At 47.7% G+C, this 17,248-nt stretch overlaps 1 protein-coding gene across 8 annotated transcripts in view; it reads right to left on the bottom strand.

Moving 5' to 3' along the window:
* SPAG6 (sperm associated antigen 6) overlaps nucleotides 1-10,712 on the bottom strand; it is a 34,026-nt gene extending 23,314 nt beyond the window's left edge. For 3 of the 8 annotated variants that reach the window (XM_054060116.1, XM_054060124.1, XM_054060123.1), the window contains exons 1-3: nucleotides 10,632-10,712; nucleotides 10,452-10,547; nucleotides 386-552 (exon numbers count right to left, since the gene is read on the bottom strand). In XM_054060116.1, coding sequence (XP_053916091.1) covers nucleotides 386-552; nucleotides 10,452-10,547; nucleotides 10,632-10,656 — 288 coding nt within the window. In that variant the 5' untranslated portion in view covers nucleotides 10,657-10,712. Of the gene's footprint in view, nucleotides 1-385; nucleotides 553-641; nucleotides 764-879; nucleotides 1,020-9,443; nucleotides 9,528-10,321; nucleotides 10,379-10,451; nucleotides 10,548-10,631 lie in introns of those variants that run through there. The other 5 variants (XM_054060118.1, XM_054060120.1, XM_054060119.1 and 2 more) reach the window with 5 other exon arrangements.
* Between the last annotated feature and the right edge of the window lie 6,536 nt (nucleotides 10,713-17,248).

The following is a 17,248-nucleotide window of genomic DNA, read 5'->3' as shown; positions in this document are numbered from 1 at the left end:
TTCTGTACATATTTAACAAGTGTTTGCCATCATTGACAAATCCCAGTCACTTATCACCACAGCTCTCCAATTGTCTCATTTTTAAAGAGGGACCTTTTATAAAGCATCACTTAATATTTAAAAAACATAGCACTGCTATGAATAGATTTTTTTTATAGTGCACTAAAAGGTAATATGCTGTTCTAAAGTCAAGCTTCTTTAAACTCATACTTAGGCACACAGTACGCATCTATCTCTCAGGAGTTCAAACACACATGCTGTCTCTAACTTCAGTACATTTATTGCTACATTAGAATAACAGTAGAGAGCTGATACAGAAAGACCGCCCTTTCCTTGTGCAACAGTTAAAAAACATATATTACTTAAGAAAACAATGATGCCTTACATTCTGCTCAGATAATGAACACAGGAGCTGTGGAAGAATGTCTCCCTTCACAACTGCCTCTGCCAGGTCATTGTTACAATCAGCAAGTCTCCCAAGAGCCAAAGCAGCAGACTGTTGAACAGTTGGGACGACATCCAGCAAAAGAGGTCTCAGCAAAGACACTACACCTGAGTTGCAGCAGAAAGAGAAAAGCCCATTTGGTAAGCAAATTTTTTTCTAAACATTTGCTTTTATTCATAAAAACCCATTATATTACTCTTCGAGGGAATAAAAACTTGTAGGAATTCCAGGTGTTCCACTGAAATGGAGGCGGCACTTGGACAGCACTGCTGACACATAGCAATGTTTCGGCCCATTATTCATAGGTACAAAACACTTCTGAAATATAAGAAAACGTCACACGTAGAAATAAGCCACATTCAAATATCTATAAAATACATGTGTTAAAGTATACACGAGAAAATAAGGTATATTCAAACACATATAAAATGCACCTGTTGAACTGTGCACAGGAAACTCCATCTGGAGGTCCAGGTGAGCTGACATTGGCACGTCACTCATTCCATATGCCAGCAGAACCTCTGCCTTGAAATTACACCGTATTACATTCCATCTGTTATAAGCAATGATTGATCTAGGGACAAACATCCATAATATATTACACTCTGAATAGTCGAGCTGAAGATTTTCTTATTATGTTATTGCTGATGATGGGGTTTCACTGATTAATCCACCATGTATAAGTTAAACACGAAAGAATACGAGTGTCCACTCTTTAAATGAAAGAATACATATCCATTCTTTACCTAGATAATTTATATATATTATATATATTTATAATGTATATTATATTATATTTTTATACTAAATTTATTTATAGATCATTTGTATATGTAACTTTATATACATAATTTTCTATCATTTCGCTATATTTGAAATTACAGGTGAGGTAAGCAGCTGTTACACGAATCATTAGCAGTTATGGCCTAAGAAAGTCCTTAAATGGATAAACATCTGGCCAAAAATAGGAAGCAGGAGGGGCAAACTTTCCATTCTTGCAACAAGACAGAGGAAGTCACAGTGTAGTTCCCCAGGCCTCCATGCATGTGCCATTCCCTATTCATCTATGATCTGGAACAGGGCATGAACAGCAAGGTGAGACTTTGTTAGTGACTCAGAGTTATCCAAGGCAGTACCAAGGAGGGAAACTGTAAGAAACTAGAGACTGGATGAATGGGTAACAAAATGCCAAGTGAAATGGAACACAGGGGGAACTCAATCCCAACCTCCCATATGCACCGATGAACCCCAAACAGATCCTTTCTGCCCAGGAGAAAGCTCTCAATGTTAGAATAAGAGAATTCCATGGAGATACCAGCTCCTTGCTCAACAGCAAAAAAGAAACTTCACCCACAGAAGTATAGAGTGCTCAGGATTATCTGGAAAGGAACAGAGGTCAAAGCAGAGACCATCACTATGCTATTATATAAATCTATCCTACATTTAATACACTCCTCTAGGATAGAATTGGAAAAGATGCAGCGAAAGGCAACAGGGATGGTCAATGATGAACACTCTGTAGCTGGAAGCTCTTCCTACAGTTAAACTAAGGTTCCTCAAGAGGCATATAAATGAGACCCACAAGGTTAAATAAAAAATACGATTGGTAAAGTCTAGGAAGGGAAGATTACTTGCACTGAGATTCTTCAAAAGCACTGCCCCTGTCCCAGCCAGCTGCATGAATTAACACTTCTGAGCTTTATACCTCAGCGAGAAAACAATGCTTTCTGAAGATGCAGAAGTGCTACAACAAAACACCAAACACTCAGAGCCACAGCTGGAAATCTCCATGTCAGCTGTCTCTTTCCACTGCATTTTTTTGCTAACAAAGATAAAGATTTAGCTGGATGACTCTGGAATAAACCAAGATTTCCCTTCCCTAGGCCTTCTGTTGTTATAAGTAGTGAACAAAGGTCTTTTGGTGCGATAGTCCCACTACAGTGGGATCCGTCTAAAGGCAAATGACACCGAAGTGATGAACAGGCAGGCACACCATAACACAGAAAAGACGAGGGCCTTGGAACAAGGGATAGTCCAAAGGGATGGAGGCTATAACAAGTTACACCAGTAGCATACTTCTGTCTAGAAGGACACTGTGAAAAGAAAAAAAGTTGAGCAGCAGTGTAATTCTCACAGAGAATATTTATTTTAAACCAAAACCAAATTGCTCCCAGCAAGAAGAAAACAGCCTGATAATCTATAGATGACTCTGAAAGAGTGGTAGGAGGGTAAAACTAATCATAGAGGCCATGCTGACCAGTAATGAATTTGTTCTTGGAAGGTCAACACTCCAGACAGAAGTTGCATTGCCATGAGAGAGATACAACCTTCCAGGATGTTCATAAGTCAAAATAACACAGGTCTCAGGGGAGCAACACAGTAAAAGGAGGAAAGTGTAATGTCTAAATAGGACTCAGAAGTACCAAAATGGCTCTGTAACATGCATTAATTGAACATGTACATGTAGAACCTATGAAAATAGGCCTGTAATACAGCTGGGGCCTGCTCACGCTTCTATCGAAGCCTGTGGAAGCTGAAAGAGGCCTCCTGTGTACCAACAGACAAAAACTAGGTCCTTCAGTACTGTAAGATCAATGTGATTTCATTTAGCACTTTGCAGAAATCCCTACTTCAGTATGCGGCCAACATGTTGACACCTTCTCCCAAATAGCAGGTACAGTCTCATTAGCAAGCTCCATATCAAATTACAATAACTACTTTACATGACAAATTAGAAGTAAAAATAAAAAACCATGTGAGTTGGTGCCAACCCCGTACATCACCTAGAGCAAGCTACCTTCTAGCAAGCACCTTCTACATGAGAGCATTTTCTTGTCCTTTGCTCTAACATCAGTTGCATGGTCAAACAGCTGCTGAAATTGATAAGTGGACCTCATACTCTTCTGACTCTTTACACTGAAGGTATTTCAGTAAAGCAGGAACAGTTAGAAGTAGTGCACTTGTATTTAGTGTTTAGATATTACATGTGAGCATTTAAGTTGAGATAATATGAAAAGAAGATTATCTAGTAAAGAAAAACAAGAAAAAAAAAAGAAATTCTTCTTTTTTAAAAAAAAAAAACCAATTTTTATGAGTATAAAAGATACTGAAGGGCAGGAACACAACTGCCTCCGTGTGCAGTGTCTTGACCCTAGGAAAGCCAGGAACCTGATGTGTAGGACACTGAAGCAGGATATGGCAGAGAGTTCCATGCTGGTGATGGTCTCAAAATCCAGTGAAATAACATTACCCAGAAGGAACCCATGATCTAGATCCAGACCATGCAACATGTTTCTGGCCTGCATGATATACCTAAGCACCACAAAACGTAAAACTGCATTTAAGAAATTTTACCTATATACATATGTTTTGAATAGCCCCAAACATGAGATTTATATCATCTGCATTTTCAAGATTAGCTAATACAGATTTTACTTCTAGAATAGGCTAAAAAGCTTTGAGCCTGAAAATGCTCCCAAGCAGCATCTCTCCCCATGACCAATACCCTTCATTTCATTGTAGTATAAACCATGTAGAGGTTGGTGACGACAAACGTTAGCACAAAACATTCTATCACAAATTATTTTCATTGATGAACCTGAAGGTGAGGAAAGAGAGGATCAGTGAAATGAGAATTACTGTTTGAAGAAAAGACACAAGGTGCTAAAATGGGATTGAAAAAAACAGTGACTGCATGGAAAAGGATTAGAAATAAAAGAAACTGTGCTGGTGCTCAAGGAAAATACATTTTCTGAAAGTGAGGTCTGCATGTGAGAAAAGACAGTTAATAAATAATTATCATGACAAAAACTTTGGTGGAATAAGAAAAAGAAAAATCAATTCCTATTGCTGTACAGGCCTTGCACTGACACCAAATTAAATGAGAGGAGTGGATAGCCCCGTAGATTATGCCTGCACACTGAACACAATTAAAAGCTTCTGGCTCTACTTCCCACCTTATTTAAAACCAGTTTCCTTCTCTGTATTGAGATGCTATCCACCATCTCTGACTCCTTTGCAAGACCAATTGCTTGATGAGTTTTTCACCATTGGTATGACTTTTATATCTTCAGCAAACTGTGTATTTCTCTTTACAGCACTTCGAAAAAATAAGCAATTAATTCTGAGAGTGTGAAAACTTCTACAGGAAAACCAAGATGCCCATCCTTCCTTCTACAACTGACACAGCAGGAAGCTTTCCCGTCCAATCCAGCTCCTTCTCTTGGAGACCACTGTATTTGGTGAGCTCTTCTATATGATCTCTTCATTTCTTTTGACTTCTCTGTCTATAGCAAAGTCTACCCCTCTTTTCCAAAGAGGTCCAAGCTAGTGTTCTTATCAGCATCTTGAATTACATTCAGCTTTCTTTAACGTTATCTTAAAGCAGGAAAATAGGGAGGAACCTTCCAACAACTTTCTTTTACCTCTACCATCTACTCAAGTTAACAGGGTTATGCAAAGCAGGGAGTAGCAGTGTCTTGCTACCGAAAACTTTACGAGAACTCTTTGGTGGCCTTCTAAATAAGTCTTTTGTGACAGAAGTAGGAAATTCATTAACACTAATTCAAAGGCAGCAACACAGAAATTAAACTACAAAATAAGGCATTTAGGCCACTGGACTAGATTTGTTCTGGAAGAGTTCCCACTAGCAACTCAGAAACAGAGTAATGAAGAATTACTGCCAAATATTCTCTGTTGCATCACAGAACCCTGACTGACCTCGGGCAAGGAATGATTCCCCTTTCTATCCCACTCAGATTTGGTTTAAAGAATGACACGCTTTAGAAGCTGAATCACCCTTACGCACACTTCTCAAGTGGAGCTGTTCTGCAAAGGCTTGTGCGCTTTCTTTTAGCAAGCAAGTGCTGGCTAATGCCTATCTGGGGAGGGGGGAAAAAAAAAAAAAAAAACCAAACACATTCAGGACAGCAGCAGGTTCCAAGTTTCTTCATTCCAAGTCGCTGTAGCCAAACAAACAGTCTCTATTTTGGAAATGTCAATTTTCATTTGGTCTTTATGATTTATTGGCAAAAAACAACTGAAAGTCAGGCAGAATCCCTTTACCCTCCTCCTGTGCCCATCAAACCCTTGCCAAACTTGAATAGTCACAAGTCAGAGAAACATCATTCTACATTTCAAATTCTCTCCATTTCTGCATGTGAAAATAAGCACTCTACCCTATTCTCCTTCCTCAAAACCAAAATGTATTTCCAACTTAAAATGTAAATGTGGAAAAAAGTCACTGTGCGCTACTGTTGTCTCTGAACACACTCTTGTCTTGAAGATTCTTTTCTTCTAATTTATGCTGTGGATCAAATATAATGTTGTCTTCTCAGGTTTTGTGTGCTACGTGTTACATTGAAAACATTCACAAAGCTATTTTAGCACTCAGACACTCATATCACCTTGATTTTGCAGAGCTCCTGATGTCAAATTCAGATGATTTAACAAGGAAATAAAATGGAAATTTATTTCTGCCCCAAACTATCTCCCTACCTTCAACTACCCTTTCCTAGGAACAGCATGGCAGGGAGTTTGAAGTACGAGACTTAAAAGAAATTGCCCAGAAGAACAGTGAGGGAGAGAACTTTCATACTCGCTTGTCTTGACACGGCCTCTTCCAAAGATGACACAGTACACACGTCTTAAGTACATACTCCTCAAGTGTGACTCACCTCAAGAAAGGACTCCTCACGGGGATAGCTCCATGCACAGCACAACTACAATCCTCCAAATATCAAAAGGAACATAAATAACATTTGGTAACAGAGACTCCAGGCAATCAAGTAATTCATACAGCAGTTGCTAGATGGTGGGAGAAATCCTGCAGATTCAGTTTGACAGAGGGGCTGCAGATTTCTGAAGGATCAAGGAGCAATACATTCCTCCTTAAAAGCTGATCCAGCTGATCATTTTTCAGACCCTGTTTCTGCATTAATGGAGGAGAAATAATCCTGTTCCAAGAGGACTAAGTTTCTGAAACACCCCTCATGGGGCTAGTTAGTGGCCACCACTCAGTCCTTCACAGACACAAAAAATCAGAGTGGTCACAAGAAGCTGCTTCTTTTTAATGGCCACTTGCTAAGATGAGACAGAAGTTCCCAACAAATTCTGGCTTCGAAATTTTTACTTGTAAATCTTCTCCAAACAAGCTAGGAGGTTGAGAAGAGGAAGAATCCTGGAGCAGTTGAGCTTTCAGTTGATTGAGTTACAGAAAAAGCTAGTCCTCCAGCCTCAGCTGCATTTACTTTCTTCTCCATCATCTCTCTGGTACTTCCCTTAATACACAGCCTACTTCATCCTTCAGCAGGCACTACCACATCATCAAAAATCAGGGAAAGACATTGTCCTCACTTGACCCTCTACAATTCCAAAGATAACCTTTTGCCTTTCATGCCACTTTGCATACTTCTCTCCCACTCCTGAAGTAGCACCAGGGGAGGTTCAGACTGAACATTAGGAAAAAATTCTTCACTGAAAGGGTTATCTGGCACTGGAACAGGCTGCCCAGGGAGGTGCTTGAGTCACCATCCCTGGAGGTATTTAAAAGACAGGTAGAAGAAGTACTTAGGGATATGAATTAGTAGTGGACAGGTACAGTCGGACTAGATTACCTCAAAGGTCTTTTCCAACTTAGCAATTCTATGATTAGTGGAATAGCTCTGGGAGAGAACTAACACTCATGACATCATCCATTACAGACCATGAAGTAGGGGAAAATCTGCCACGCCACAAGGGTTTGCAATGGAGCCCTAGTTACACATAGGCAAGACACCACTACTCTTAGAAACATGCTACAACCAGTTCAGTTCTCCTAAATTTTTTAGAAGACAGAAAGCTGCCTAAATCCCAGGGAAAGAAAGACAACTCAAGTTCATCTGCCATTGTAACTGAAAATAGTCTATTTCTGGGATTTTTAATTTTGAAAGGAAGAGGGATGTATGGGGCTCAATAATGCAGTACAGTAACAAACTTCACGAACTGCAGCTGCCAAATGATTAATTTATTTTTAAAGAATATGCTTAAACCTACTACTATCAAAGTAGTTTCTCCCACTAGCCAGCAGCCCTCTAGAAATGAGATTTGATAAATGAACTGTCTGTCATTGTTCCAAGTATTTATTTACTAAACAGAGAAAGGTTAGGGGTTTTGAAGATTTTTTTTCCACAAATATCCATTAATTAAACATTCAAAGGATAAACCCTGCAATTATTATTCATGCTAGCATTTAATCATAAGGAACAACCTTATCAAAGCCAACAACTGAGTTGGAAAACACACAGGAATGAGTTCTGACAAAGGAATTTCTCTGCTCATTCCTTGCACTTCCCTGCTACCAGAAAGCTGCTGAGCTCCCAGGTACTAACCCCTCAGGACATTCCTGACCACATTACCAGTGCCATGTAAATGTGTTAAAGTCCAGTGCCAGATTCCAGTTCCCTGGTTGCAACCACTTTCAGAATTTCTGCTGAGTGGGCAGCTCCAGAGCCTGATGAGATATAGAAGCCTCAGGAGAAAGATGGTCTCGGAAAAGGTAGGGTTCCTGTTGGCCCTCTCTGACCCTCTTTAAAGCTTGCCAGCTCTCATCAGTCTTCCTTACAGGTTACACAAGTCTCTAAAATAATGGTACCTTAAGGTTTCTCAACAGCCAAGTCAGTGTAAGAAACTGCCATCTACTTTCAAACAACACTGCCACTTGTACCTGGTATAATACTACAGAAGCAAGGCTTATAGTGTAGTCAAGAATTATTTTTTTAAACACACTTCCATCCTTCATGGTGTGTAAAGACACCTCCATGAAGCACAAGGTCCCAAACTAGTATTTATTTTCCTTATACGATACTAAGTATTTATCAAAAGGACTTCTAAAAATGGGACCAAACCGTTTATTCCTTGAGCAATGAACTTTCACTGCTGTCAGTCTGAGTTTTGCATGCACTAGGAATATAAACCGAGGCAAATAATACAAGAGTGCACTACAGTATATTTTAAGTGCTCAATTTTGTTCAATTCAGGTTACTGTAATCTTGCCTTCTGATTCAGCCAGCAAGACTAAATCCTGACTGCTTTTGAGATCCAAACACAGAACTCTGCAAGGTGCCCCTGACTCCTACAGCTAATACAGAATGACAGAGGACAAAGGCCTTGCACATCTACTTAAAACAGTGATCTCCAAGAAACTAGACCCTGATTCTCTTGTATGCAAATTTATACAGATACATGCATAGACAGACATCTTCCTTCTCAAATCATTGCTCCAGAGCTCACTAGATCAAGACCATAAAAGGTACACCAGTTATCTGCCAGACAGCTATGCCTTAGAATTGTGTATTAGTGGGGTTTTTTTTAAAAAAAAAAAAGGACAAAAATCACAATGTTATTTGGTGGTAGGTTTTAAAAACCACATAATCACATTTGTTTAGGAGAACGTTTCAAAACCTATATCTAGCACTTCAGAAGAGGTCAAAACTAACAGCTATCATTTTAATTATAGAACTGTGAATTAGTGTGAAAGACACAGGCTGAGGAAGAGGGTAAAATATATGTGGGGCTCAGCCATTCAAATAAACTGCAATAGGAAATACCATATTTGCAGACATTTGCCTCTTTTCTAGTATCTGAAAAACTAAAGTCTGTGGAAAAGCAGCTCGGTACCAGAACGAGCCAAGAAGGATGATACTCTACAGCAAAGCATACTTCTACATCACTACCCCAGAGCATGATCCTTGTAAAGTCAACAGCCTTCAGACCAACACCAGCTGTGCACAGAAAAAAGCTGCAGGCCTCTCAACTGAGTATTTCTTCTGCACAAGCAACAAATCAGCGCTGAGCTAAAGCTACCAACCAGATTCCACTAAATAATTACTTTAAGAACAAGAAATACAGTGCAATTAAAGTTAGCTTAGCACTTTGTTTGCTTTTTTAAAATAGAAATGCTGCACGAATGCGATCTCTGTGAACAACTAAAGACCAGAACAGTAAATGGACATAGACGGACCTCTTACAAATAAGACAGAAATTATTCCTAGGGTTAAGATGTCCCTCTGATAAATACAGATCATTTGTACAAACTACAGCAATGGCATTAATTCACTGAAAGACAAAAAGGGAAAAAAAAGAACAAAAATTAAGCAGCACAGAAAGGCACCACAAAAGGCCGGGTATGGATGTTTCACTCCCAAAATCAAAGCAAATGTTTCTTTAACAAGAATTTAAGTGACAGGTTTTCAACAAAACCATCTTAACAGACAGTTGCAAATATAACAACTTAAAAGTGAAAGTATTTACTCCACTAGTTTTCTTTTTTGTTTGCTTGCTCCCACTGTATCTCAGAAAAGACTGACAGCTTTACTAGATTTGGGAAACAGGTATTAAAAACAAAATCAAGACAATCCAAAACATAATCGGTCCATGAATACCATATGGTAAACCAGATACGGATCACAGCACTTTTTCAACCCAGCTTTCAGGTAATCAATTACCGAGCTTTTCTTTTCCCTCTTTTAAGCAGAGGAACTCCGGACAAACGCGGTGGGTCTGCCAGATGCCAGCAGCACAACAGCTGGTGCAAGTGCTCCCACAGCTCCTGTTTCTAAAACTGCTCAATTTGGTTCACGACATCCCACGACAGCAATATAACGGCAATTCCCTCCTAAGCCCAGCAAATCCGCCGGCAAAAAAGCACTGAAAAATTCAGGAACAACTTGTAAAGCCAATATAAAACCAGGTACTTCTAAAGTAGGTTTTCCTTGGCAAACCAGTGCCGGCTCCACCGGGAAATCCGTTTTGGACACTTTACATAAAGCTATATCGGAAGCACGAGGAAGTAAACGAAGAAGCGGGAGTTTTCCTTAAAATAAAAACAAGTTATGAGACCTAAGCGAGAGGAACCTGCCGCAGAGCCACGGCGGGACACGCCGCCGGCAGGCAAGGCCCCGGCTACCGGAGTCCCTCGCGGGGAGCCGCGGAGCACCGGGCCCGGGGGAGAAGCGGCGGGGGGCGGTACCTGCGCTCTGGAGAAGGCCGACGTTCTGCGGCCGCGCGGCGAGCTCGGCCACCGCCTGCACGAACTGCGTCCGGGCGCGCTGGTACTGCTCGAACACTGCGGGCGGCAGCGCCGGGGCACCGCGTCAGCGGCGGGGAGCAATGGCCCCGCGCCCGCCCCGGCCTCGCCGCCCGCGCCTACCTTGCAGGACCTGCCTCTGGCTCATGGCGGCGGCTGCGCGCCCGCGCGCGCTCCGGACGCGTCGCCACGGCAACCGGGCGGAAGCCGCGCCGGGGGGGGCGGGGCCGCCCGTGACGCCACGCGCGCGCCCGCCCCGCCACGCGCTCCCCCCCCCCCAGCCTCGCCCCGCGCGATGGGGGCGTCGCGCCTCGGCACGGCGGGAGCCGCTAAGCTCCGGCGGAACGCGTGCTGCTCCCGCGCTCCTGCCGCGGAGCCGCCGGCCCGGGAGCGCCGGGGAGCACGGGCAGCCCGAGAGTCCCGCCGCGCCCGCAGGATCCCCCCTGCCCGGCTCCCGCTCCTGGCTGCAGAGAAATAAAAAGGAAGGAAAAGGAGAAATAAGGGCAGCTCCCTCGCCGTTGTGCTCCGGGGAGCGGAGTCCTTTGGTTTTAACTCCCCCTTTCTTTTTTTTTTCCTCCCTCTCCCCGCCGCTGCGGCTCCTCCCGGGAATCCCCGCCGCCGCCCCCAGGGAGTTTCGCAGCGCACCGGGGACGAGCCCGGGGGCTGCGGGCGGCGGGGACAGCCCCGCTCTCTCCGGACACCCCCCGGCTGCTCTTTCTCTGTCCGCGCCGTCCCCTCTCCTCGGGCTCGGGGGGGCGGTCCTGTGCTCGCCCGGTGGCTTTGCCAGGCGCAGGTACCGCGTATCCCTGTGCTCCACAACGGTGGGGTTTAATATTCTTTTTCCCGGCAGCGTATCGTTCCCGCGCTGCCTTCCACTTCTCGCCTATCGGAGTCTCCTGCTGCAAGGACAACTTAGGAATGGTTCTCTTCACAACTGGTTGGCCAAGGCATGGTCGGTCGCATCTAGGAGTAAACGCAACCTTAGCAGTCTTTACAGCAACTAATGCAAACTGTGGGGCGGCAAAATTAATTCAGGGGCGTCGGGATTTGAATGGAAATAGACGCTGCACCCCCTCCAAGATCTTTTGAGGACGATTCCCAAGACGCTGGATGTTTGTGAACGAAGTTACTAGTTAGCTCTGCTATCGATCAGGCTGCTCCAAGTGACATTGTGATCCACAGCAGAAAACCAGAGTTGCTATTCCATAAAAACAAAATGCCCCTTTCCGTAGCCACGTACGCACACTGGCTGCAGGATTTCATAGGCTGGTATTCTCTTTTGCAAAGTTCTAAATGTGCAAAATCAGATGATTGACGCTGTTCAAACATATTATTTGATGGGCAGTATAAAGTTTTGTCTCATACCTTAAAGTTGAAAGGCTGAAGTTAATTCAGCCGAATTGTAAAAGTTTGAAAAAGTGGAAGAAAGACGTCCAATTTTAATCATTCATCTCCGGGTTTGCTCAACCGAAAAGAGGTGGGCTCACGTAGGCAATATTGTGGTCTAAAATGAGCCGCGTGTTTCCAGGAGTATTTAATGCGAAAAAAATCTCTCTTTAAGCAAACAAACAAAAAAAACCAATGTGCTGCTCTTCACAAATAAATGAGACAAATTAAATCAGATTGGTGAGAAAGCCGTTTGCCACAGAAAATATTTTGGGAAATTATCACCATGTGTACTTGAGGAGGGACCAGCTGTTAAATACATTCCTTTATACTTATTTCTGTTCTTAACTTAAACAAAAAAAATAAACAAACGGTGATTAATTACTTCCAGAGGTTTTTTTTTTAAAAAAGCAGATGTGTCGATTACAGATAAATTGATTTATCTGTATTATTAAGTCTAATGTTCGGATAAGTGAAAGAAAAAAACGCACCCTGAGTACCTCCAAAACTTGCTATTACATTTCGTTGCTCGATACTGAGAGTCTGTTCACATGGTTAATAATAATGATGAAGAATAAACACCATGCAAATGCGGTCTACGGAAATGTCACCCATTCTCGCAAAAGTACTGAAGACGGGAAATCATTTATGGAAATGACGTAGTTGTGAGACTTCATTGCCTGCTGCCGGGGTGCTCAGCAGTAAGAAACCTGTATCCTTAGGCGGGTGCTGTTACTAGAACTGCGTACGTCAGCTTAAAAAATAAACCGGACACCAGGGGAACAGTCGACAATTATCCAAATTAATAACGTACATTCGCTTTCTGGTGGGTGTTCTTTAATCTCAGCCTTTGATTCACTCTTCCATACGCCCGTAACGGGGCGGGGAAGCATCATTTTCCCCAAGCCCATAAAGGGCGAAGTTTCTCCTGGAGGGTTTTTTTTGGGGAGGCGAGGGGTGCCGGGGGGATCCCACTGGCTTTTCGGGCTTGGTCCTGTCCCGCGGGTGCGAGACAACAGGTGGTTCGGCCCCGCACGGGAACAGCCGGGTCCCCGCAGGTCCCCCCCGGCCGGAGGGCTGGGGGGCAGCTCCGAGGGCCACGCTCGATGCCCCTCGACGGCTCACGCCACGCCAAAGCCGGCCGAGCCGTAGCTGCTCCTCCGCGGCTTGACACTGCGCGACCCAAGGTAAAAGATCAGCAATCACGCGTCACGGTGTGGCGGCTTCTACCGGCGCGGGCTGCGGGATGGACCCCGGGACCGCCCGCCGGGGCTGCGGGACCACCCGGGCACCCCCGCGCCCCTCCACACCGTCCCATCTGCCTCCGGAGGATCTCCTGCCCCTGCCACACACCTCTGACAAATTGCTCGAGGCTTGGAGCAAGTATTTACACGGTTACAGAAATTAGATTTTTAATCCTGCGCTTGCACGACTGAGCGCGTTTGGTGGGAAGAGGAACGCGCAAACTCCGCCGCTCGCTGCCGCGGATCGGAGTTGGGAGCGCTGGGCTTTGGAGACAGGGGAGGGTAGGCTGGAAAGGATATTGGGAGTGAATGGGATGTAGGGAACTGGAGCTCTCTCTCCAAGAGTGTGCCGAGTGAGGCACATCTATCTCGTGTATAGCCTCTACAAAATATAATAGATTAATCCTTGGATAATTTAATTTTCAAAATTAAGTTGGGCTGTGCCATTACCCGATTTAAGCAAAACCTGTCAGAGGAACCACAGCAGTGGAGAGTCCCCTCTCTTTCTCCCTGAGCTTTGGCTGGGGGCTAACGACATTCTGGGGTCCCCTCCCCGGATATTCGGTAGTGAGTTTAATTTGTCAGACTTTCTCATAGAATAAATTAGTTCTGTGAGGCGAGGACAGAAACGTCGAGGCGCTTCAAACAGACTGGAAAGAGGACTTTTCCTTCACCTAAGAGGACGATGCTGGCATTTGAGCAGACGCTTGTATCCGTAAACATGTAAACGGTCTGGATTCGGCTGGTGGAGACTGGCGCGTCGCCATTGGACGAGGCAAAGACACAGCAAAAATTATGAGGGATAAATGAAAGGGCAAAAACATCGCAGGTTGACTTGCAGGATGGGAGCAGGAAATATTAGCTGGTAGGGCTGACCCCTTTTTATCACGTGCGTATGGTTACACCTCTGGTTTCCTGCGGAACCGTCAGCGCTTGTGCAGTGCCATTAAAAAAAAAAAAAAAAAAAAAAAAAAAATTTGGGATGCTCCAAAACCGAGAGCCGGAGCTTAATTTATTCTGGGGACTTGAAAGGAACGAGGTCTCCCTTTGTGTCTGTTGCTCCGGGGGAGGGTGTGTGTCGACTTGGCGCTGAACGCTGCCCACATCTACATATGTAAACTCAGCAGCGCTTCCCCCCCGTGCCAGGAGGATTGCGGGCGCTGGCAGCTCACAACAATGCTGCCAGACAATGCGAAATCCGCGGAGCCTGCGCGGCTGCGGCCGCCGGGGCTGGCCAGCGTTTCCCTTTGGGTCTGGAAGAACCAAACCTGCACGATGCCCGGCGGAGCCCGCCGCTCGCCCCGCAGCTCCCCCGTCCTCCTGCCCCATCGTTGTCCCTGCTTAGAGGGGTGGGGACGCGCCGCAGCCAGACAACGACATCCCGGTCTGCAGAAGAAGGTGTAACGAGAGGCACCAGCAGCAGAAAAGGCTGCAAATCGCTGTCGTGTGGTTGCTATTAGCAACAAATCAGCTGAACAGCCTGCAAACCCCGAGCACCTAGGGCGGAGGTGGCAAGGAAAACGCCAGGGCTGGGGAGGCTGGGGCTGGCGAGCGCTTTCCCGACGGGACCCCGGTGCGGCCCCCGCTGCCTCCCAGGAGGGCGGCCGAGCAGGGGCAGGGCTAGGGCAGCCACCGCCGCGCTCCGGGAGAGGGGAAAGGCAACCCGCTTAAAAGAGACAAAATGGCAGCTCGTGGCTTGTAGGCATCCCTCTTGGCGCCCAGCGCCTGCCTCGGCTCCGCCGGTCACCCCAGCTCCCAGCGCCCCGGGGCGCGGGGCTGTCCCCGCCCGGCCCGGTGATCCCAGGGCTCCCGCCCCAGCTCTTCGCCCTCCATCCAGCCTGGAAATCAACCTCCCACCCTTCGGATGGGACACGTCCCGACTGGCTGCACCGGAGCGGCGGCTCCGCGCAGCGCCAGCTGCCAGCCAGGGGCATCACCCGCAGCACCGCTGCGCCTCGCCCACGCCGACATCTCCCCTTGCAGCACCGCGCTCACGGTGCTTTGGGTTTTTCTTTTATTTTGGTTGTGTTGGGTTTTTTTTCTCCGCTTTTCCCATTTAAAGTTTTTTGAGGGTTGTATGTAGATACGTTTTGAGGCGGTTTAGATATTATCTTTTTATGTTTCTTTCCTTTTTTCCAACGATCAGACCGTTTCGGAGGCCTCTGCTATCGGCAGGGTCTTCGGCACGATGTCGCCCGGTGCCGGGGTCCCCGGCGCATCCCCCGCACGTGCGGAGGGAGGAGCGAGAGGTGCCGGCGGTGCCCGGGAGCCCGGCGTTCGGCCTCCTCCCGCGGGATGCGGGGACACCGCGAAGGCTGCCGCCAAAGAGCCTCCCCGGCACCGGGGAGCGTCCCCCGCCGCGAGCACCGGCGCGGGGAGAGCATCTGCGTCTCCCCGGCCACGGGGAACACGCAGCCCTTTGTCTCTCTCGACGAGGTGCGACGTTCGGCTGCGCGCGACGGAAATACCGGGCGCCGAATGGCCGCCGCGCCCCCTCCCCGCTCGGGGGGAACCCCGGTACCCCGGGGAGGGCAGGGCGATGCCGGAAAGCCGCGTCCCTGTGGGTCCCCCGGTGGGCGCATCCCCATGCTCGCCGGGGCACCCGCGGGGTGGGCGGGGGTCGCACGGCTCCGGAGGGGCGCGGGGCGGGCGGGCTCCGCGTTCGAATCTGGCGGGGCGCGGGGCGAGCTCCGCGGGGCGAGGCGGGGAGCTGCGCAGGCGCAAGATGGCCTCTGCGCGGGGGGCGGCCCGCGGGCCTCGCCCGGGGCACCCGCGGGGCCAGCAACGCGTCCCTGGGAGCCGCGTCCCCGCCCGCGGAGGCTCCGCGCCGCGCTACGTGCCCCGCGCTGCCCCGCTCCGCCGCGGCCACCGGGGATGGGAACCCCTCTGCCCGCCCGCCCCCGGCAGGGAAACCCTCATCTGCCGTGGGAACGGCGGGTCCTTCGTGCTTTCCCCGTTGCTTACTTTTTTTCCCTTTTTTTTTTTTTTTTCCCCCCAATCCCACATCATCCCTGTGAAATAAACAGAAACACCGCGTCCCCGAAGCCGGTGAGACCGAAAGTTGTCCCCGTCTCACCGGGCTTCCCCAGATTTTCTGTCGTCCTGGTAGGACTCTTCTGTAAGTCGTGGGGAAAGCGAATAGAGGAGCGGAGCTGGAAAAAAGTCCCGTCTGCCAGAATCCTCTTGGAATTCTTGAATTAATAAACACAAAGCGGCCGTGGCTCGGAGCTCTCGGAGCGGGGCAACTACTTTGAACTCGGGAGTGGGAGCTCGGCAGCCCCTCGGCCGGCAGAGCAGGTTCTCCTCGGGGCGTCCTCCGGGTGGGAGACGGGCAGAAAACATGAAAAAGAAACTGTTTGTAGTAAAATAAAGGAAATCCGTTTCAAGAACCCAGAGTAGAAGCAAGAACGTTAAAAATTAACAGCGGAAGCAGGAAACACTTATCTGAGTAAACACCGTCTGAGAATTTCACCGTGTGAGGGCTGGGAGAGCGCAAGGTGCCGCCGGGGCCGCGGCCGCCCGCACCGGGACCGGGGCCGGGAACCCGGGCCGGGCACGGCGAGATCACCCGGTCCTCGTGAACCGGTTTGGTGGCAAGGATCGGAACTGCAGGAGTTCCTGCGCCGTGGTGAGAGACGCGTAGCCCAGAAGTGATGTTTGGGAAGCAGGAGCTCAGCGCTCTGCCAGCGGGACGGAGGGAGCGGCGCGGAGCCGCGAAGAAGAAAAAAGGGGCAAGGGTGGCCGAAGTGGAAGAGGAGGAGGCTTCGCCCCGGTACCGGCCCCGGGAGGACCTGCTTCGGCCGGAGGAGCGAGCCTCGGGGCGGCGGTGACAGGCGGGAGGAAGGACACGGAGCAGCATCGCTTCGGCGGGCCGTTCGCCTGCCGCCGGCTTTGCCTCCGCCGCCGAGTTTCGGTGCCCTCTTCGTTCCCGGGACTCGCGATCCCGGAGCCACGTTCTCCGCAGCCCCGCCGGGAGCCGCCGCCGCTGTTCGGGAGTTTCGGCACCGGCGCGGGTTGTGCTGGGCGACGCTCGGTGCTGCGGGACAGACAGTTCGGCTTCGCAAGCTCCTCGTCCTCCTTCTCGTTCCCTTTCTGCACATTTCTGCATTC

Source organism: Cuculus canorus, chromosome 2, assembly GCF_017976375.1.
Source record: "Cuculus canorus isolate bCucCan1 chromosome 2, bCucCan1.pri, whole genome shotgun sequence".
In the NCBI taxonomy this organism is placed as follows: domain Eukaryota; kingdom Metazoa; phylum Chordata; class Aves; order Cuculiformes; family Cuculidae; genus Cuculus; species Cuculus canorus.
The sequence above is the reverse complement of the archived record's forward strand: the minus strand, read 5'-3'. Positions and strand labels throughout refer to the sequence as shown.